The 22,882-nt window shown below is 38.1% G+C and overlaps 1 protein-coding gene across 1 annotated transcript in view; it reads left to right on the top strand.

The window, feature by feature from the left end:
- Positions 1-3,870: 3,870 nt before the first annotated feature.
- The window catches only part of LOC122655638 (nuclear pore complex protein NUP107), a 118,700-nt gene continuing 99,688 nt past the window's right edge, over positions 3,871-22,882 (top strand). The window contains exons 1-3 of the mRNA XM_043849890.1: positions 3,871-4,036; positions 4,715-5,094; positions 20,173-20,242. Of these exons, the coding sequence (XP_043705825.1) occupies positions 3,957-4,036; positions 4,715-5,094; positions 20,173-20,242 (530 nt within the window). The 5' untranslated portion in view covers positions 3,871-3,956. The remainder of the gene's footprint in view (positions 4,037-4,714; positions 5,095-20,172; positions 20,243-22,882) is intronic.

Raw genomic sequence — 22,882 nt, 5'->3', positions numbered from 1 at the left:
CCACAGCCTTTGAATAATGACTAATAAAACCACGCCTTCTCCATCTCTCAAAGGAGGTATCAAAGCGCGTTCCACGCTCTGAATCAATCCAGTGTCCCGTTTAAGGAAGTCTCTAGGATCATACCTTGTCGGCCATTATGCTCTCACCACTTTTTAGTTCCCCTTGATCATATGCTTGTACCTTTTTAATACGAACACCACAATCCTTTCCCTTCCTTGTCTCTTCCCCCTTCTCTACCACCCTCCTCTATAATACCAGTACATGGAAGACATTTTTTTCCTCCCTTTGCTGCATCCCATTAAGGTCCCATAGGCCACTAAGTGGGCCACCCAAGGGGGAGGTGTTTGGTTCTTTTTCCAGTCGCTCAAGCAATCGGTCTACCGTTTGATTGTTCAATTGTAATGTGTGATATGTGATAGAGAATGCGGGCGTGCTAGAGTCACTAAGACTCAAAATCGAAAGAAATTGTATGACTAACTTATCATCAAGAAATGTTGATCTTCCTCCTCTTGCATCGATTGCTCAAAAAACTTTAATAGATAAAGATCAAATTACGATTGTTTGATTGATCGAGGGATCCCTTCACTTCTTGAATTCTGATATTTATATTTGCAAGGATAATGTCTCTATGGGAGTTAGCCAACCGCCTTGCCTTGGAAATTACAGAACTGCCTAACTCCTCGTGTCTTTTGATAACGACTACTTATAGTGGTAGTGGTGTTGGTTATCTAGCACCTTGTGGTTCTAAATGTTTTGGTCCCACTACTTCATTTTGTGAGAATAAAATGGAGACTTAGATCAATCTTACGAAATTCTCCACTTTCATCGGTCATCAATGACCGACTAATTAGTAATTTTTGCAATTGCATATCAAGTTGGCCGATCTTAATCAAGATAACTCCATGTATAAGTCAAATGTGAAATATGGGACCTTGGTGTTGTGTGGCCCCATCATATATCTTCAATCTTTCCCTTATATTTTCACCGGTTAAAGGTCTTTGTGGTTTAGATGATGGCAACATTTTCATACACATTGGATGGTCACGCTCGTGAGACATCTTACTCTTGACTGATCATTAGGCTTCGTTTGTTTGTTGGGATTTTGGGCTGGAATGAACAATAAAGGAAAATCTGATAATTTTCATAGACACGTGATAAATTAGTATATTTGGATAATGGGGTGAGAAAGTTGTCATAAACATTGGCAGTGTTATGAGGGGAAGTGATGCAATTGTGTCAGCTTAATTGGACCGGAATAACACACTTTGGTGAACCAAGCCGAAACGCAACAAGCCCAATCCAAAATTCTTGTCCAAAGGGGCTTGGTAGGGATTGATTTTATCTGATTCTTTTTAGTATGAGATATTTTTTTTGGTGAAGCTTTTTAGTATGAGATAGATACACAGAAAGGTAGCAGTTTCCAATTTTAAGTTTCCATTTTGAGTTTACTTTGGCGTGGGTTGTTGGTCAGTCATGGTGTTTCTTAGGATTGATTTCTTTCTTCTAATTTATTCATTCTCCTCTTTCAATCGTTTCCTTTCTTCTTTCTTCTTGATTTCTCATTTCTCTTCTTCTAATCGTTGCAGTTTCCTTCCCTCCCCTCCCTTACCATCCCTTCTTTGTACCAAACGTTTATAGCACGCCTTCTCCTTCCGTCTCTAATGGTTTTTCCCTCTCTTTTTCTTTCCGAGGTTAGGGTCAAAGGAACCTTATATTTGGTATGATTTCTACTCAAACTTCGGGTTGATTTCATGAAATAGTCAACAAATAGATTTTTTGTCAAGAAATTGTAATTGTTTTGGTTGAATCAATATGAAATATCTCACGAATAAAAAAATCTATTTGATAATTCAATTTCTAAAAATTAATTTTATATATTCCTTTAGGAAGGGTGGTGGTGGCGGGGCGGGGCTGGGCTGGGAAGAGGGTAGTAATGGTGATGGCAGCGAGTGATGGCGGCGATATATGGAATGGTGGTGGCAGCATGCAAGTGATTGCGTGGTGGTGGCGGTGGAGTGCTGTGGTGGCATGGTGGTGGTGAAACCATTAGGAAAAGAAGGTGGTGTTTTATTTTTACATTAATTTAATTACTACTTTGCCCATCCAATTAACCATGTGCTCATTGAAGAGCAAGAGTGAAATCAAATAAAAGTATAAATTTTGAAACAGTTCCTTAGGGTCTTTTTTGGTATCATTTTTCATTTTGTTTATGGCCTATTTAAAAAAAAAATTCATTAATAAAAATCTTTTTTGATTTAAAAAAAAAAACAAAAACTCTTTTGTAACTAACATAATAGAGAATGGAATGAGAAATTATTTGGTACACACCTAAATGTATAAGAGATCATACCAAAAGAAAGAATCCATCCCATTCCCAACCAATCCATGAACAATCTTATAAAGGATAGGAGAAATATGAGAAATCCCATTCCAAATCCTAGATCCTTTCTTGGCTTGAACCTTAGGATCAAACAGAGATCGAGAAGTAAAGGACTTGGCTTTGATAATCTGAGCCCAAAGGTCATTAGAACATGTGAGAAGTCTCCATCCCAATTTTAAAATCAAGGACTTATTATGAACCTCAGCCCTGTGAAGACCCAACCCTCCGACATCTATGGGTGAGCAAATTTTTTCCCAAGCAATGTAGTAAGGTTTTTTAGAATGTGGAGAAGAACCATTCCAATAATTCAGACAAAAATAATCAATAGCCTTCCAAACTTTTCGGGGGGAATAGAAAACAAGACATGGTGTAACCAGAGATAGAAGCCAGAACATATTGAATGAGAATTTTCCTTCCTACAAAAGAGAGATGATTAGATTTACAGACAGATAATTTGTTCTTCATTCTGTGAATTATTCTTTCTAAATCCTTAGATTTAGATATAGAATAGAACAAATTGGTTCCCAAGTATAAAGAGTCAGATTTCATCTCCTTAATATCCCAATGATCAAGCATAACTGAGATTTTTCAGCATTGGAAACATTTTTACTAAAGGAAATTCCGCTCTTAGAGAGATTCATCTCTTGACCGGAAATGTCACAGAAGAGATCAAGAACAGCCTTTACAGAGAGTAAATCATTAGCATTAGTACGACAGAAAATAAATATATCATCAATAAATAAAAGATGAGAAATTTCAGGGGCACCTCTAGCCACTTTAATTCCTCGAAGCAAACCCAAATCCCTATACACATTAAGAAGTCTTGAAAGAACCTCCATGACACATATAAAAAGATAAGGACTAAGGGGGTATCCCTGTCTGAGCTCTTTTGAGGCATTGAAAAACCCAAAGGGACTACTTTGAAGTTTAACAGAGACAGAAGGAGAAGAAATCAAATTATGAATAAGATTACACCACTCATCTCCAAAGCCTAGAAATAAAAAAAGAGCAACAATCAGACCCCATTCAATCCTGTCATAAGCCTTAGTCATATCATTTTTTGTGTCTTTTTTTTTATGATATTAGAAATGAAATATTTCTTAAATAATAATAATATTTTCCGTTATCTGTCTGCCTGGGATAAAAGCACTTTAACAAGGCACCATACAGGAAGAGAGAAAACCCTTAAATCTATTTGCTATTAACTTAGCTAAAATTTTGTAAGTAACATTACATAAGGACTGTGACAAATTCCTTGACCACGTCACCACTTAAGTATACTAATCGGCTGGGTTTAATTGTAATGGATTGTACATTGTAGGGGAGGGAGAATAATAATTGAAAGTCAAGGGGAGGAAAGTTTAATTAGGTTAAACTACAGGGCAAAGTAATTGAGAAACTACATCATTATTTTTCGATGTTCACTTCAGTGTTCACATTTCACTGACAGTGTTTCGCGCGCCTGAACCTCTCTGGTCTCTAGGGTTTAAGACACTCGGGAAGTTTGATGACTTAAGAATCTCGTGGAATAGGCGTTGCTCGTTGGTTGGAAAATCGATTGCCATTTCCGTGGACATGGACGTCGAAATGGAGCATTGTCCGAGCTATTTTGATCCTGAAGATCTTAGCACGAGAGAGCAGTTTCGCCGATACGGGTAAGTCCCTCTTACTCCGGCACAAATTTATTTCCTCTTCCATTTTGTTTATTTTCCCCCTTTTAAGGAAGCATTATTTCCATTTAGTTGCGGAACAAACAAGACGCCTTCAAACGTCCTTGAACGGTTCTGTCTTTGGTGACTGTTACCATACAGAATTTTTGATTTTTTCTTCCCTCTTCAAGGCCGTGATTTGACTGAGAAAGGGAAAAATAAGTTCAAGAATAAATTAAGAGAAGATGGTAGTAATGCAAGCTTTTTGTAACAGTGTAACGAGTATCAGATTCTAGCAATTAATCAGTAAAAATTAATCGACATTGGTCAACAAAATAACAAGAAATTATATGTTGTTGGAAATTGGAATAACTCTTTTCAGAAATAATATATATATATATATTTTTATGGAGGGTAAACTTGGGGAAAGTTTCCCATAGTGAGCTACTTCTATTGTGGCTACTTTGGTATCTCCTTATGTCACATTTGGTGGCATACTTATCCGCCCTGGGTTTTTTTCGCCCTTTATTTACAATCTTATGATGGATCAAAACTAAGAACTTATACCATTATAATAATAGATATATGTTTTAACATTTATGCTAGTTTTAGTTTTTTAGTTGATTCATGTGGAGCATGGGTCTCGACTCCTGAGTGATTCTATTCCATGTTAAATATTCACAGGAAAAGGCATCCCACTTCAAGCATTTCGCCACACCAAGATAGTTCAGTTTCAAAGTTTAGCGAAGCTGGGATTTTGTACGATGGACATAATATTCAGGGGCGACCTAATGCTGCACTTTTCCTTGAAGAGATTAAACAAGAGGTGGAAAGTTCTGAAGCTGATGCTTTAGAAGGAACGCCGGCAATGGCTCCATATTCAGCCAAAAGGAGATCATCAGTTGAAGGTCATGGAATGTTAGAAGTGGATGCTGGGTTTGATGCAATCCCAAAAGTTGGAAGTTTGTCACTAAAATCGTGCAAGCGCGAGGATGAAGTGTTGGGAGATGTTGGAGAAACAACTTTTGCGTTATTTGCTTCATTATTTGATTCTGCAATTCAAGGTTATTGAAATTTCAGATTGCCTTTAAGTTCATTATTGTGTGCCATTCAAAACCTTTTCCTTTTACCCAGCATCTCAATTCCATTTTGTTTTTGGGAACATTTATTGTGATTTAAGACTTACTCCTTTTGAGTTGCGTTGATTTATCTCAAGTTGATTCAGTTGCAGTGGGCAGTGGGTGATGCATGGACATTTATGTGTGATGTCTACATCATACCCATATTTACAATATTGAAAATACTTTAGCGGAATTGTACTTGAAACACCTTTGTTTTATTTATGTTGCATGTCTACATATTTGGGCAAAGAATTTGACATGAGAACTTGGTCTGGTGGTGTACAGCATGTTTAAATTTTCAATCTTTTGAATTTGTTTGTATATATCTTTGAATAAACTCAGTGAGTGCCATTAAGGTAATCAAAATATTTTTTTTTATGTGTTTGTGATTAAGTTATTTGTATTGCCTCTGTTTTTCATGTTCAAGGGTAGTTATAGCTTATTCTTATAAGCTAGGCTGCATATTGCTCTTCTTTTAAGCCATAGTTCTTACTTGCTGTACTCAGATTTTAAGAACCTATGTTCTGTATTTGGCCATGCCACTGTCTGGGCCAAGACATCTAGTTCTCAGCAATGAAGCCTTCGTACTTATATTCACTTCAAATTCATTTTATTTGCCTCCATAAACCATATTTCTTATACATGTTTTGTTGATTCCGAAGTCTAAACATGGTTCAAGGATTTGGGAGCGGATCAGTCGAATCGAATTGGCCTATCCCGATTCTGATTCCAGGTGATTCGAAACAGAATCTTCTTTATTTTTATAGGGTTAAGACGATTTTCGCCGATTCTGGTCCATTCCGGAGGATCGGAATCGGAATCGGAATCGGTGGAGGTCAATCCTGTTGCTTATTCCGCTTACTAGAACCGTGAGTCTAAAGCAGATTACAAGTTCTTTACTATACTTGATTCTGTGTATTCACTTTGTTCAAGGGTTTAACACTTCAGCCTGGTAAGTGAGTGGATTGTGTGTGCTTGATTTGTGGGTCCATATCTACAGGTTGGCTAGGATTAATTGTAGTTTTTATGCTACATCAGTAAGGTTCAGCATCCATGGTCTATGATTTGATGAATTTAATGTAATAAGGGAGGATTAAAGGGTGATAAAAAAGAAAATGAGTGTGGGATTGACTCATTATTATTTCCTTTTCAATAATGTATTATGGTTATTTGTTCATTGGTAGTATTATTGAAGAGTTTCTATGCTTACGTAAAAACCCCACATCATGATGTTGTGTTCTTAGATTAGTGGTGGGATTTTTAGATTAGGGTTTATGGGAGTAAACTTCTGGAGGCTGGTGATTGGAACTAACTTGAACATTGGTGTTCAATGATAAGAAGATTAGTTGTTTCAATGATAACTTTGGTTTATGATGTAAGGTGTGTAGCTGATCCGAAATAGTTGGCGTGAAACTTATTGACTTAGGTTATGTTCATAAGATTGAAAGGTAGAAGGGCTGCCATATGCTATATACAAGGGGTTGATTGATGGAATCAGGTTGAAGCTTGAAAATTCCCCCCCCCCTTCTTCAAAATAACTAATGGATTTATTAGAAGAAGTTGAATGTGCAAGTAAGGAGAACTGCTCCATCCATTTCAAGAGAAAGAGGAAAAATAAAAATATGAAAAGGAGCAAGATTGCAGATTATTTTTCACAAGGGAATACTCTCCCCAACACAGAAAGGGCTGATGAAACTTCCTGTCTTGCTAATTCATTGTGATGTCATTAGCAAACCTTTGCTTCAATTTGAATGAGGTTTACTTGGGAGCAAGATGGTGAATGTGTCAAATGAGATACAAATGGTGCCAAGGCCAATCAGTTTTTTTCTGCAATTAATCAATGGAAGTAGCTGACACTCCATTAATAACACCATGAGCTCCAATAAAGTGAGCAATGAATGTCCAAACCAGTGCAAAGTGCCAATAACTCAGCCCCAATCAATTACCATCTTTATCAGGTACTAAAAATTCTCTGTGACATGTCTAATGCCATCAACTCCAGAAAGCCTTGGGGTGCCCAAGGAACAATGACAGAAATTGACCTTTAAAGATTCCTGGAGGGAGATCCAGATAGGCATTGCACGATGACTAGGGGTGAGGAATCAATTAGATTGGAATCAGTTAGAGATAGTTGATAGGGAGGTATGCAAATTTAGGAGTCTCATGCTTCCCAGTGAGAGATACTCTCAAGCTAATGTGCTGCACAATCAAATACTCACATTAGAGGAAGCATCTGTTGATGTAGGACAAAACATGAAGAAAAAGAGGTGATGCAGGTCCAAGCACTAGGAAGAAGTTGAAGCCAGGATATGGCTGCTGTTTTGTTTTTCGTTGGAGCCTTTTTCTTTTCCCATACTTAGGTTTTTTTAGTGTCTAAGTTATTAGGGGCAAACCAGTCTTTTCCCCTTTTAATTTTTTTTAAGTTGCTGCTTAGTTTTACTTCCCCTCCACGATTTTATTAGAGGGATGATTTGTTTAAACTTGTACTCAGATTTGGAGTACAAGTCTGCTGTTAGTAATTAGGAATCAGATTAGGAATTATCAGTCCTAATCTGAATAGGATTTTGGGCTCAGCCCTGATTATAAATAAAGCTCAACGTGGGAGGCTCCACCACAGTTCATTATTAAAAAATTCTGCTTCTTAGCCTTGCTGCTATTGCTGCTCTCTGAGTGCTTGCATCCTTGTGGATCTCAAGGTGGTACAGGGTGGGTGGACTCCTGCAACTCCTTGCATTGTGAAAATTGGGTGGTTTCTTCAAGTTATCAAGCTGCTGCCATTGTCTCTACAATCCAGTAAGTTTGAACCTGCAATTTGATTTCAAACCTTCTTCTTCTAATCTGTCCAGCCATTCCCCTTCATTAGACCTAATCCACACCCCCCTCCATCCATCAGACCCTAACCTCCATTAAACCTGCAACTCGTACCTTAACTAGGACTCCTTCATAACTTCAGATCTGTCCATCAGTTTCAAACCAAACTTCCAGCATTTATCCCCCACACTTCTCTCCACACTCGACCCAAAACCCAGCTCATAACTCCCACTCTATCCCCTCCATTCCTCCACTCCTCCACTCCATTAAAACCCAAAACCTGCAACTCAATTCTGTCCAAAATTGCAGAATTTGAAAACCTTCCCAAACCCTATTATTTATATGCCATAAAAGAACCCTAGACCTGCACATTAAAACCCCATAAACCCCATTGCCATTGTCCAACCCTAACCCTAGTTTTGACCTAAATTTCTGAACCCAATCGGCCAGCCCTTGTGTGTGACCTTATTACCCTGGCTCCTAGTGGGGTTACCCCTACCTAGGACTACATTAAGAGGCTAAAACACTGTTCACGTGAACAGTGTCATAGCCCATTATTTTGCCTTGGTGGAATATTATTAGAAGATGCTGTGGGGCCCAGGACCAGATCATGTGAAGACTTTTTCGATGGATTAATTTTGTCTATGCATGGGGAATTAGGAGTTTAGTTTAGTTTCTATTTGGGAAAATTTCACGGACACCCCCTAAAAGTATCCAATATAGCCGAAACTTACCATAATTCGTAAAAAAGGCACAGACTACCCTTATTTTATGAAGAAATATGAACTTAGTCCACTCCGTTAGGCTCTTGGCGTTAAGTTGCTGTTAATTTTCTCTTAATGGCCAAATTACCCTTAGAAGGGTTAAAAGTACCATAATACCCCTTAAAGGTTTTATCCTCTTTTACCCAAAAAACAAAAAGCTTCATCGTTTTACCATAGCTGGGCTGAAGGAAGAAGACGATAGAACTCTGTACACAGTGAGCTTCGACGCCATTGCTGGGAAGACGAAGAAGACGAAGAAGGATGAAAAACTGAGTGAAACCCTATTCAGCCAAATGCATTTTCCATTTTGGATGGAATTAATGTATCTGGAATTCCAGATGCAAAAGAAAAATTGAGTGAAATGAACCCAAAAATGAAGAACTAAACAAAATTAAAATAGAGGAATTAAGGAACCTGTCCTGCTAGTTATGGAGAGGATCTGGGCAAGTGGAAACTTTTCTATTGCTTTCTTCAAAAACATTTTGGGTTTTGTTAAAACCCATTGCTCTTCTATCACTGAAGAACTTATTGAACAAATCTTCATTCTTGCTCTTCTTCTTCTTCTCATTCATGTAGGGGGTGAACGATTCTTTTAACTATTGTAAGGTACGGGCCAAATCCAGAACGATTCTTTTAACTATATTATTACTTTTAGCGGAAACCTCCTGCAACCCAAAACCCATCTCCATGAGCCCCACCTGAAGCACTCCCCTGTAAACCCATTCTGTGCAAGCCCAGAGAGAACCAATTTACACAACCAAAAAAAAAATAAATTCTAAAAGAGATGCTCCCAAAGAGATCTTGGACGAAGAACTGTGAGATCTCGAACAAACGGGAGGCGGTTGGGGAAAACTCGAACAAAAGGGCTGAGTTGCAGCGGAAATGTTCGATTATTCGATTAGATATTTTTAGGAGCGTCTAAACTTAGCCCTAGGGCGGTTTGAGATCTCGAACAAAAGGACTGAGTTTCATAGATCTCTTCCACCTGTGTTGGTTGTCCTGCAATGAAATCTAAGAGAACTTCTCCGGGTTTCTCTACTGAAATTTCTGGTTCAATCGGAGATATCAAGGCAAAGATGACGACAATGGTTTCTCCCCCAAATCACCTGAAGCACTCCCCTGCAACGAAGAACAGGAAAGAGCAGGTTTATGGCTTTTTTTTATTCAACGGCTACGATTAAAAGGTCAAAAAAATAAACCGTTCAGATTAAATTGTTGCGTTTAACGAAAATACCCCACTCACTCTTTCTAAATAACTAAGAGGGTAGAATCGGCATTTTATCTTTGGGGTGTCAATCTGCTTAACGTTTGGGGGAAGTTTGCTATTTTGACGAAATATGGTAAGTTTCGGCTATATTGGATACTTTTAGGGGGTGTCCGTGAAATTTTCCCTTTCTATTTTTAGAATATTATTCTCTTAGATATTTTGTGGTTGTCTATTAAGCAACCTTAGCTCTTTAGTTTCTCATTCCAGATTTAGAAAGTAGGCTTAGCTTTTATTTAGAAGTTTATATTTTTAGTTTGTTTCCTTTTCTTGTAAGTTTCTAATTTCCTCTTATTTGTAAGGCAAGCATAGCTGCCCATATCTATGTAATGCCCTTAGAGGCCCCCCACCGAACAATTATGATGAATGAGAATATGCCTTTTGTGCAAAGTTTATTGTCCTATTGTGTGGATGAAGGGCTGAGAGGCCTGGCTGGTGAGAGCCAAAACCCCTAGGGCTGAGAGAGCCGAATCTCCTTATCCCTCTTTACCTTCTATCTTTTTCTACCCTTTTCTCTCTTGCCCCAATCGAGTTCCCCTGCTGCTTCCCATTGACTGCAACAAGCTGCTCTGAAGACTCCCTTGAAGACCAGATTCAACCCCCATCACTTCCAAGGATTGCTGCTGCTGCACACAACCAAGAGAAGACTGAAACACTGCTGCGGCTCTGTTTTCAGCCCAGATTCTGCGACAACTTTGGAGGCTCAGAACTCTGCAACCCTCTGCCTGATTGGAGAGAGGTTTGGAGCACAACCTGTCCTTGCATAGATCTACTTTCGATCCAAGTTTAACACCATTCTGGGGGTTGGTTTGTTTGCTACAATTCTCCTATTTTCAAGTTTAACCTTCTGATTCTGTGACCTGCGCATATCATGACATCAGGCCATCAGAATTAGCCCCAATTTGGAGGACTAATCCAGCCTACTTAGACCTACAGTCGACCTGAATTTCAGTCCCCCTCACTTGGCTGAATATAGAGGTTCTGTCCACTCTTTAATTCTGATTTGTTTCTAATTTGATGTTCTGCTGCCCCCTATCATCGATCCTACTGTAGAGTGGTCTGAGCTGAACCTTTTCTACATTATCTGTTCTCTGAAGAACCTGACATTCCAGTCCTCCCTAAGCTTGAAGGATCATTGAGACTATAGACATTCCACTCCTCCCTAAGTTTGAAGGATCATTGAGACCATAGACATTCCACTCCTCCCGAAGCTTGAAGGATTGTTAAGACTAGAGCTTTCAACAACTAGGTTTATCATGGCTGATCATTGGGTTTGAGGTGCTGTTAATTAGCAGACAACATATGAGGGAATGGCAGAAAAGAGGAGAAAGAAATAACTTATAGAATCAATTAAGTTGTACTATAGGACATAGTCTTAGCACATCAAGAGTATCACACTTTGATGGAGTATGGGAATAATTTTAAATCAATTTGGAGTAAGGAAAATTTCCTGATTAATATATGAGAAGAAATAATACAAAGCTTACACAAAGGTCTTTCTTATTTTGGAGCCTTACACTGCTCCTACTTTGACTTAAGGATTAAAATCCCTATAACCTTGAGACAGCTTCTTCCCCACCCCCCTTTGGATCAGAAAAATTAAACTTGTATTGTATATAGATGTAAATAAACTTAAACATAAGGAAAAGCATTCCCCACAAGTTTCTGAAACTGCGTATGCAACTAAAGAAATAAAAACTGTGCCATGAATATCTAAACTGATTATGCCTCACCCATAAGAGGGAAATCCAGCAGCCTCTAATGCTCAATCAACAGTCATCTCAAACTCTTTCCAGATGTAAACCCAATCCTTTAGAAAAGATCCAATTTAGTGTTAAGCTGGGTGGTGTATGAGTTTGTACCATGGTGTGGCGAGGAATTTTCTTTTTGATTTTCCCTTCCTTGGTGCTCTTCTTCCCTTCCTTCCTTCCCTCTCTCTCTTTCTCTCTCCCTCACCCCTAGCCCTAACTCTTTTACTTTCTCTCTCTTTCGTGTGGAGCTTTGGTATTGGCAAGATAGATGCATCTTGAACCGTATGACCCTCTTCATAAACCATGTGACTAGAATTCAAACACGAAGGAAAAGTTGTCATATTCACCAGGAAAAGGAACAAAGTTGTTATAAAAAATTAAACAGTGAAAGACCATTGCTTTTGTTGTTTCATTCTATATTATTATGTACCCAAATGGCTTGATCGTAGTTTATTGGAACTTAATTCAGTGGTTACTCTGTGAGCCTAAAGTTCCACAATTTGGATATCATATGGGCATGCTAGGGACAGCTTTTGGAAGGATACGAGTCCATGATAACTTTCTTGTTTCTTAGTTTGAGCATTTCACTTTTAGCTGTAGAGTTTCTTTTTTAAGTTTCCAAATGACGATCATTTTATTGGATAAAAAGAAATCCTAGTTATATTTAGTTTCTTCATTAAAAAAATAGTAGTTTTAGAATAGGTTTTATTTTAACCCATTTGATAGTGTGGATCAGATTTATGAACTTGTTTTCGGTTTCTAGTAGTTCGAGTTTTGTACATAATTTTAGGGAAAAATAGTAGGATTAGGGAGGACCTGTAAATTCTAGGTGTAATTAGAATAATAAGAAATTGGGGGTGGTGTGTGGTCCTTCTTCTCAGTCTTGAGGTTCATTTGTTGAATTTGGATGTCTATGTAATGCAAAGTCGACCTCGAACCAGGGAAACCAGCGGCAGATTGATTGCAGCCGGATCAATCATTATCATTACTACTTTTAAAAGTCCAAACACAATTCTTTTTTCGCATACTTTTTACGATGACAAAAATACCCTCTACAAATGGTCGTGTCCCTTCTTCCTATATCCTCTCCTATTTTCTCTCAAGCCTCTCAGTCCAATGACCAAGTCTCTCTCCAACGAAGAATTACCAACTAATCTCTTCTTCAAAAAGTCACACACCTTCTTCCTACATCCTCTCCTATTTTCTCTCAAGTCTCTCTCTCCTATTTTCCCCACCTAACAACCAACTAAACTTTAATTCAAGTAGTCGCACCCCTTCTTCCTTTATCCTCTCCTATTTTCTCTCAAGTCTCTCTCTCCAACGACCAATTCTCTCTCCAAAATAATTATTAACCAGTCTCTCTCTCTCCAACAATCAAGTTTCTCCAACGAATAATTACCAACCAAAAAAACTCACGCCTCTTGAAACAGTCACGTCTCTTCTTCCTATTTCCTCTCCTATTTCCTTTCGAGTCTCTCCCTCACTCCAACGACAACATTTCCTCTCAAGTCTCTCTCTCTCTCACTCCAACGACAACAATCTCCAATATTCTCACTCAAAGGTGCAGTCCTCTCTCTCTCCCTGCTTGCATTGTAATAAATTTTTATTATACTTATTTTTGTTGCTCAGTTTTCCCCTACAGATATTTTAATAATATGGCATAAATTACAAACTCCTTTTTCTATTTCGTATTATTTTTAATAGACAAAAATACCCCTCATCTGAACCATCATGTCTCTCCCTGATAGCCCCTCTTTGAAACGACACACTACTAGATACCTTAGTCTCTCCGGATTCCTCCTTCATTCCTCCTATTTCCTCTCAAGAGACAAGACTCATTCACTCTCCAACGTGATCTGGACTCTCCACAAATAGACACGTCTCTCTCTCTCTCTCTCTCCCCTATTTCCTCTCAAGAGTTAAGAGTCAAGAGTCAAGAGTCAAGAGTTGATCCGACTTCTCCACAAACAGTCATTTCTCTCTACTATTTCCTCTCAAGATTCTCACACTCTCCAACGCCAACCATCTTCTGCATCTGTGAATATTTCTACAAAACAGAATCACCACCATTGCGGCCTGATTACTCTCTCTCTCTCTCTCCACCATCTCTGCAACACCGACGATCTCTATAGAACACAATCACCACCACTGCGGCCTGACTACTCTCTCTCTCTCTCTCTCCACCATCTATGCAAGTTAACGCGACTCGGGACATCCTCAAATCCATCTCTGTCACTTGAGTCTCTTCCCTGATAGCAGGACATGCAGCCCCAACTGTTGTGACCTTGCTTCTCTCTTAATACAAGATGGGAACCTCCTCTACCAGACGGAGATCCTCTCAATAATGTCGCTCTAATCCTCTATCTATTTTGTGTTTGGAATATTTTATTCATCTGTCATTTTTGAGGAATCTGATAATTATTTCAGCAACCATTCACAGGTGAGCATGATTTGGGCCTTGAAGTTTATTGTTTATTATTTAAGTCTGTTTTATTCTCAAATTGATATTACCTCCCCTCTTCAAGTCTGCGTCTAACCTATTCCGTACAGTAATGCATCAACGAGTGAAAGTACAAAATTTGTATTTCTCCAATTGTCATGGAGATCTTATACTGTGAGACAAGTTTTGGTCATTTAACCACGCAGTTCTCAACAAATAACTCATTCTGTTCTTAAGCCTTTTATCCAGTAAATTTCAACTTTGAAATCACCTGGTCCAGATTTTCCCTAGCTAGGGATACCACCTTCAGCATTGACAGAGAGAGATGCCAACGATACGTGAAGGATTCATTTCCAAATCTGCATCTATAACGTTTACTCTCTATGTCGGCAAGTACCAATCAAAGCGGAATCTGAAAGTTTCATACCGGTAAATATTAGATATGATGATCACCAGAAGTACAAATCCAGGTGAATAGACAAACAAGGGAACCCAATATGCCACAATAATTATGAAATTTCTCCAATCTTTCATAATCTGAATTTGTTTTTAACGATCAGAATAATGGGAAGACACTCAATATATCAACACATTTTTCAATTTATTTTTTGTAAAAGTATACTCATAAAACTATGGTAAATAGTCAAAAAAAAAGAAAGTATACAGATCATATGGTTAAAATTGTATGTTAAAAATATAATAATTATATACTTTTTTATACTATTACTAACTTAAACCCATTTCATGCTGCTGAAACAAAAGAGAAAATTCATTTCTTAAATAGAGAAGCAGACTATGACAGGTCCTATGTATTTTGTTGTTTATATAAGTGAGATGTTTGTAATGTACGAGTGAATTGTGTTCTTGTTGCCTGGGTGAGTTTACCCAATTTTCGGTGTATACCAGTGCTGGTAGGGATGAACGTATTGGGTTCAGCTTGGATACGGATTGGATGTGATTGGATCCGGATATTTCTTGGACGAATACGGATACCTCTAAATGGATTCGGATGCTGATTGAATTCGGATTTTCGACCATCCGTTTACATCTCTGCGTTGTGTAACCCGGACCTTCCTCCCCCTAGTGGATACAATTCACTCAATCCATATCTCTTTGATCATGATTTTCTTTTTTGCATTCACACTATGTGTGCTTACTGTTTTGTTCTGAATTTACTATTTCTTTTTCTTACATCTCGCACATGGAAATAACATTCTTTTTTCGAGGGGGGGGGTGGGGAATCTATTTTCTGCTGGATAAAATTGGACAATTATTTTTCTTACACCTTGCACATGGAAATAACATTTTTTTTTCGAGGTGGTGGGGAATCTATTTTCTGATGGATGAAATTGGACAATGTTTGGCAAATATTTGCTTATGTTATAATCTAGCAACCAAAATAGACCATTGACTGAATAATAATCGCATTTGATTATGCACCCTGCTTGATCTTTTACACAAGATAGTCTCGAAGCCTTGTGAAACACCGCTCTAAGGATACCGCTACCTAACCTATTCCCACGAAACCCTCACTCGCGGCTGCGACCAGTTGCTTGCCCTCAAAGGACCCTATCCCCAAGCCACATCCAAATTTCTTGTCCTACCTCCAATCTGGTAGAGAATGTCAAATATAAATTTATTGAGCTAAGGAATATATACAATTACAATAAGCAGGATAACCTATTTGCCAAGAAATTTTATTCTCTATTACCAAAAAATTATATTAGTAATTACTAATTTATAATAAATATTCATAAATAAGCAGTTTACTTATTTAAACCAATATTTTTTTGTAGATGTTATTGGATTGCTTGTAGGCATCCCATCATTTAGCCCCCATAAAAATGGGTTAAAGCACTGAAATCAAGTATAAATCTGAAATTCAACTAATAAAGTAAGCCTCCACAAATTTTATTAGACAGATGGTAAATTATTATTTATTAATTAATTAATAATAATAATTTATTTTGAAGAAAAATATGCTATTTGGGGGGATAATGTACTAGGATTCTACATTGTGTAACATTTTCTCTCTCCACAATGAAAAACAAAAACACACGTGCATCTGCACGTGAAAGTTTTCTAGTACAATAAAAAGAACAAAATTAAATAGCCAAAACTCTATTTTTAGTGCTATTTTCTGTTTACACATGAAGAAGAACATCAAAGGTTAGGAAAGAAGAAGAAAGGGATATAGTAGGGGGGGAAATAGGATCAGCTATCTCAGCCCATCATCCTCTCACCCATGGCTTCTCACCCACGATATCTCACCGTTGCTGCATCTCACAGCTTCATCAATAACTCTTTTTTGCTTCAATCTCTGTCTCTTTTCTGTTCAGCGTCATACATTTATTTATAATAAAGGGAAATTTATGTCTACCACCCTTGAGGTTTCAAACAATTACATCTACTACCCCTGGAGTTTCATCTATTTAATAAACCTCCCCTGTATTTTGAAAGATTCTTACAAACATACCCCTATCGTTAGCTGAGAACAGTTAAGTGATGATGTCATCGCCTAAATATTAACTAAATACCCATAATACCCTTAATGAAGGTGCTTTTACATCTTTACCCCTCATTTGTTTGAAACACCATCGTCTCAAAAGAGAAATAAATTCCGAACTCGATAACGTCACTCATTGCTGAACATAGAGCTTGCCATTGCCATCCCCATGGCCAAACACAGAGCTGTGTGTCATCGCCAGAGCAGCAGGTGGCTCCTGGTGTGCCACACAACCACACCGAATCCTATGTGCGATCAAAGGGAAGGAAATTTGAGAGTGCTAGAGGAAGAAGGAACAGATTCTGTAAGCCGTTCCAAACTTGTAATGTGGAATGCGTTGGGAACTAACACGTTCTTGTCTTAGTTTTTCTCATCTGTTTCAGCCTCTGTGTCTTGCGACGAGAGAATCCATTATCATCAATGGGCAGCGAAGGATCCTTATTTCGGGATCTATTCACTACCCTCGTAGCATTATGGATTCAAAACGACAACCTTTCCTTCAAAATCTTCCACTGTTCTTTCTCCTCCATCCGTTCTCGTCTAATCGGCCCTTCGTCAGGCCCAACCACACTGGCGATTTGCCTTCCAAGCAGTAACCTTTCAATTTGGAGTCTCTTCTGAGTCTCTTCCCAAGGTGGGATTGAGCGATTCGAAAACTGCTGAGTAATACCTCAACGCATTCTTAAACCGTACCGGCTGAAAAATCAATATGATTCAGGCTCGCTTCGTACTCCCCAGTGTCAGCACAGTTGAAGTAAGGGATTTCACCAGTCGCAAAGCCCTCTCTACGGGTACTGGTATCTCGTCCTACAAGTTATACAATTGAAGCATGAAATTCACGGTCAAAACCTTGTCGGATTAAACTTGGAAGCTCGATTTTTTGAACTCTGTTATTGGTGTCATGATGGGTTCAAACCTGAAATTTAGATAAAAAAGCTTTGCAAAATCATGGAGACAATTTCCAATAGCAAACATAGACGCTGATGGAGAGTTCCCAAGTGATAGTGCCGGAATTCCAGAAATTCGGATTCTCAAAGGTTTTACAGCGGATTGCATTGCAAGATCTTGAAGGAGGGCTGCCCACTGAACTCCTTGGACGATTCCAAAGTCTACAATGTGTATCTGAGTTGCAGACTCGGTTGCTTCTACAATCATCTGGTTTGCAGTTAAATGGGCGAACTTCGAGTAAGGACAGACAACATTTAAAGGTTTGTAACAGATTGTGAAATCCTCTGGAGATGTTTCAAACGTAGGAAGGCTTTTACCAGTTTTCGAAGAAGCTCGACTATAAAGAGCTTCTGAGAAGTAATACACCAACCGCTCTGTTGGACTGCCATGAGGGGCAAAATTGTCATTTCCTTCTAAAATTAACAGAGTCTACTCAAGGGTATGAAAGTAATTTTTGAAACCCTAGGGGTGGTAGATGTAATTGTTTGAAATCTCAAGGATGGTAGATGTAATTTTCCCTATAATAAAACAACCCAATCCTAATCTAAGTAAGAAACTAATTAATAAAACCTATAATAGAAACTAGACTCTAACTAGGATTCCCAATTAGGATTACAACTCAAATAGGAAACTAAATAAGTTTCTAATAATAAAAATAACACCAAAAACCAACTCCCTAAGCCAATAGTCCTTATCAGCCCCCAAATCACAATTCGTGTGAACAGTAAATTTTTTTCTTCTTTCTAAATCCTTTGATCTACATTAACTCTCCCTTTTTGAAAAAAAAATTCATCCTCGAGTTTGGTAGAGATGCCGAATCTGACTTGCATGATGAATCTTCAATTGAAAGTAGAAAGCAACAACCATCGATCTTGTCTACTGCCTCTCCTCAGCTCTGATACCAAATAATGCAAATTCGACCTCGAACCAGGGAAACCAGTGGGAGATCAATTGCAGCAGGATCAATGCAATAGAGAGAACATAATTAAATAACTAAAACTATTTTTTATTGCTATTTTCTGTGTACATATGAAGAAGAACATCAAAGGTTAGGAAAGAAGAAGAAAGGGATATAGAAGGGGGGAATAGGATCAGCTATCTCAGCCCATCATCCTCTCACCCACGGTATCTCACTGTTGCCGCATCTCACAGCTTCATCAATAGCTCTTTTCTGTTCCGCAACATACATGTATTTATAATAAAACAACCCAATCCTAATCTAAGTAAGAAACTAATTAATAAAACCTATAAAATAGAAATTAGACTCTTAACTAGGATTCCGAATTAGGTTACAACTCAAATAGGAAACTAAACAAGTGTCTAATAATAAAAATAACACCAAAAAAACTGCCTAAGCCAGCAGTCCATATCAGCCCCCAAATCACTGTTCTCATGAACAGTGTTGCGAGGTACTGTTCACGTGAACAATAACCTTTTTTTTTTTCATGCTTCGATCTACATCACTATGGGATAGGTTATGCCCTCAAGACCACAGTAATGTCCTTTTGACAAATAGGTTTGTGTTTGGAACTCATTGCTATGGGGGTTGTATGTGGTTGAATGGTCTGTATTTTTCTTAATGAGTTTGGATCATGGAACTAAATCTCGGTCAAAACTTGCAGTTTCGGCCGAAATATCTCAGTTTCGACAGGTACCGAGACGAAACTGACGGTCGATACCTGTTCATATCAGGTTTCTACCATATTTCGATAGCTTCAGTTGTTTCGACCATATTTCAAGAGTGAGGAACTTAGGTTTCGACAGTTTCAACCAATTTTGACTCTTAGAGTGAGGAGCCTAGTTTTGAGTTTGGCCCAGAAAAATACCAGGTTTCGACCTGTTTTGGCCTGGGTCGAAGTCGGCCTCGAAACCAAGATTTAGAACCTTGGTTTGGGTGGCATTACTTTGATTTAACGGTGATGATATGACGGTTTAGTGTGGATTGCTGGTTGGAGAGAAATTGGTTGTCGTTGTTGTTTGGGTTGGTTGTATGAGATGGTTGCAGTTGTGAGGACTGTTCATAGCTTGAACGTGTTTTGTCGGTGTCTGGTGGAAGGTGATTTCCCAAGGATCAGCACAGAGATATATCTGTATTTCTTTCCTTATTTTGGATTATATCGTGTTTGTTACTAATATGTATCTGTACTTGTACACTGCATTCATGTACATATATACATACATATTGCCCCACCCCCCAAAAAAGAAGCTACAGTTTCTCACTCTTTACTATTTGATTGTTCCCCTTGTTTGGTGAGTCAAATCAAGAATTTGATTTTCAATAATGTGCTTCCCAACTCTTTTGCTTTCAAATGGCTTTGTACATTCTAAGTTTATGCATTTCTGAAAGTTACATGCATATAGTTTTATCTTTGCTTTCTCCTTTTTCTTTTTCAAGTTTAATGCTGCTAGGAGTTCGGTGTAAACTCTCATTCAAGTGAAATACACTTTGGCTGTTTTTTAATTGGGAGTTTGGTGAAAAGCTTTTGATTTTTGTGAAAGCGTTGGCTACCTTGTAATTGGCACTTTTTTTATTGCAGGATTGATGCCTATCCCTGATCTGATATTACGGTTTGAGAATGCATGTCGAAATGTTTCAGAGTCAATTAGGTGGGCTGCAAATAAGAAATTTATCACATATTTAGTTAGATAATACTGTAATGTACTCTCTTGGATATTGTAATTTTTTCCACCGGATAGCCTTTTCATTAGCTGTATCATGTTACATTTTTATGTTTCTTCTTTGTATTTTAGCCATCATTTGTACGAAGTTCGCTTATGAATGATATTATTGGATGCTACAAATGTGTCTACATTGATAATGCATCTGGATTACAGTTAGTTGTAGTTCGTCTGACCATTTTCTGCACAGTTGATCTCATCTCCAACCCTCTTTCCCCCAACCAGTAAAAAGAACATCATTAACTCATGGTCTCTGCTCTGCATCTATGATGAGGAACACTGGATTTGTTTTCCAGGTCATATTGGCTGAAAGTGTTTAGGTTCTATAATTTCAGTAGGGATAGGTTATTTTATTTTGGCTGGCTTGCAGCATCTATGTTTTTCAGAAGTTCAATCAACATGCCAAAGTTCTGGTTAGATGTTTCATGGATTTGATGTCAAAGTAGCCTATGCCTACTGAAATACCCTATCTATATGATGGTGGCCCCTATTTTGGCAGGATATTTTTAAGAGGTTATTAACAAACTTTTTTTTTTTGGGGGGGGGGGGTGTGGCCCCCTGCCCCTGCCCCTGCTTCCAACAGAGAGTTGGTGGCTGTAGGAAACTTTATTTTTAGCATTCTCTACTAGGAGAGGTAACAATCTGATGAGAGGTAAAAGTAAAACATTTCTGAGAGGAGCCTTGTGGAAATGCAAGTGAAAGATGTAAGGGTTATGTTAGTTAGCTTTGATGAGTGGAGTGAGAGGCAAGCTGCTTCCAACTAACAATTCTTCATTTCTGTTTGATCAAATGATCAGAAGGACTAAGGCAACCATTTGATTAGTTGAGCCTGTCAAGGCCTATTCCTCATGTGTCATATGGAGTTAAGCTAGAACATTTCCCCCTTAATTGAAAACTGTGTCCAGTACTTCCTACTTTTTGTGTAGGACTCCTTGAATTGAGGATGTTTTGAGTAATCTTTTCGCTGAATTTCTGAGAGTTTTTGTGCCAAGCACTCAATGCTTAACCTAAATCGAGCAAAACAATTTCTAGGAGCTGGTTTGTATGAAGATGATCCAAAATTTTCTAGGTGCAGCAGCTGAAATTCTGCATGATCTTTTTTGGTGAGACCTGGTTGTATGGCTGATGATGTCAGTTGCTGCTCTTTCTCCTAGCTTTTCAGATTAGCAAAGTTTGATTCCTTCGGCCGCCATGCTATGACTACAATTAAGCCAAATGATTATGGAGTTAGGGTTCGACCACAGGGTTATGCTCTTGTTTAAAATGCCAAAGAAGGAACTTCGACAGCAGGATTAGAAAAATAGGATGGGCTAGATTTGACCCAAACCAATATAAGTTTTAAGGTTATGTTTGTTTGACATGAAAATAAGAAAAGAAAAAAAAAGGAATATTCAACTTTTTCTAGTTGTTTGTGTAGGCTAGAGAAGAAAAGAAAATTCTTCTTTTGAAATTTGATATTGTCATGGGACTCTCAAAAGTTTTCTTTTCTCACACCTTAAATTCTCTTTCCAAAGCAATGAGAATTGTGCGCTTCTCTTGCAAGAAAATTTTACTTTCTAGAATCTTACTTTTTCATGCCAACCAACACCTATGAAAAAATTTCAAGTGTTCTTTTTATCTTCTGTTATTTTTCCCCTTTTCTTTTTTTTCATAACAAGCATGGCGTAAGAGGAAGAAAAAAAAGTCATGCAAATGGACAAGAAGTCAAGAACTAAATTCCATATGCATTCAAAATTACAAAATGCCCTGGTGCCCACAGCTGGATTCAAAGCTGTAATAGAGTCAAGTTTGATCCAAACAAACTTAAACTAAGTGAAAAATAACCAAAGAGAAAAGAACCTGATAATTGGACCAGACCAATGCCCATATACCCTTTTCCTTTAAAATAAAAAAAAATATAACTTGACTGTGAGACTGAGACAAAACCCATGCCCAAGTGTCAAACAAGAAGCACAATCAGGAGCAGTTTGACATGACCAAGCACCTTAACAAATTGAGTCTGGACTGTTTTTCTTAGATGCTTGGGTAAAACCGTAAAACCTAACAAAATCATGTATTACTTTATTTGAAAAAATAGTCTTGATGACCAATCTCAATGTAGTCCTAGATTGGTAGAGGACCAACTAGGAGCCTATCAACCAGGATCTGTTATGAACAGGTGAATCGGCTAGGCCAAAAATAGGTTTTTGGTGAAATTAGGGTTAGGGTTTGGTCTTAGGGTTATGTCAAGTCAAGGTAGGGGAGTCTAACAGTGAAGGTCCTGAGATGTTTTAATGGAGGGAAGTATGCTGATATGAATTAACAGCAATATAGGGTTAACGTTTCGGGTTTTTGAAAAGAGTAAAATAGGGGAATCTAGGGTTTAGAGTGGGAGGATAGGGCTAGTTTTTGGATTGAGTGCTATAGGGGCAGAGTGGGTAATTAGACTCTGGTTTGGTGTAGTTTCGATGGTTGGATTGGTCTGTGAAGAATTTGGGTAATGGATGATCTCCAGAAATAGGTGGGATGTTGTGGTTTGAATGTGGCAATGGGAAAACAGCTTGGTTTAAGTATCCCAATTGGGCAGCA

The sequence above is a fragment of the Telopea speciosissima genome, chromosome 3 (genome assembly GCF_018873765.1).
Source record: "Telopea speciosissima isolate NSW1024214 ecotype Mountain lineage chromosome 3, Tspe_v1, whole genome shotgun sequence".
NCBI lineage: Eukaryota > Viridiplantae > Streptophyta > Magnoliopsida > Proteales > Proteaceae > Telopea > Telopea speciosissima.
Note: the sequence above shows the minus strand (reverse complement) of the source record. Positions and strands in the feature narration are given on the sequence as shown.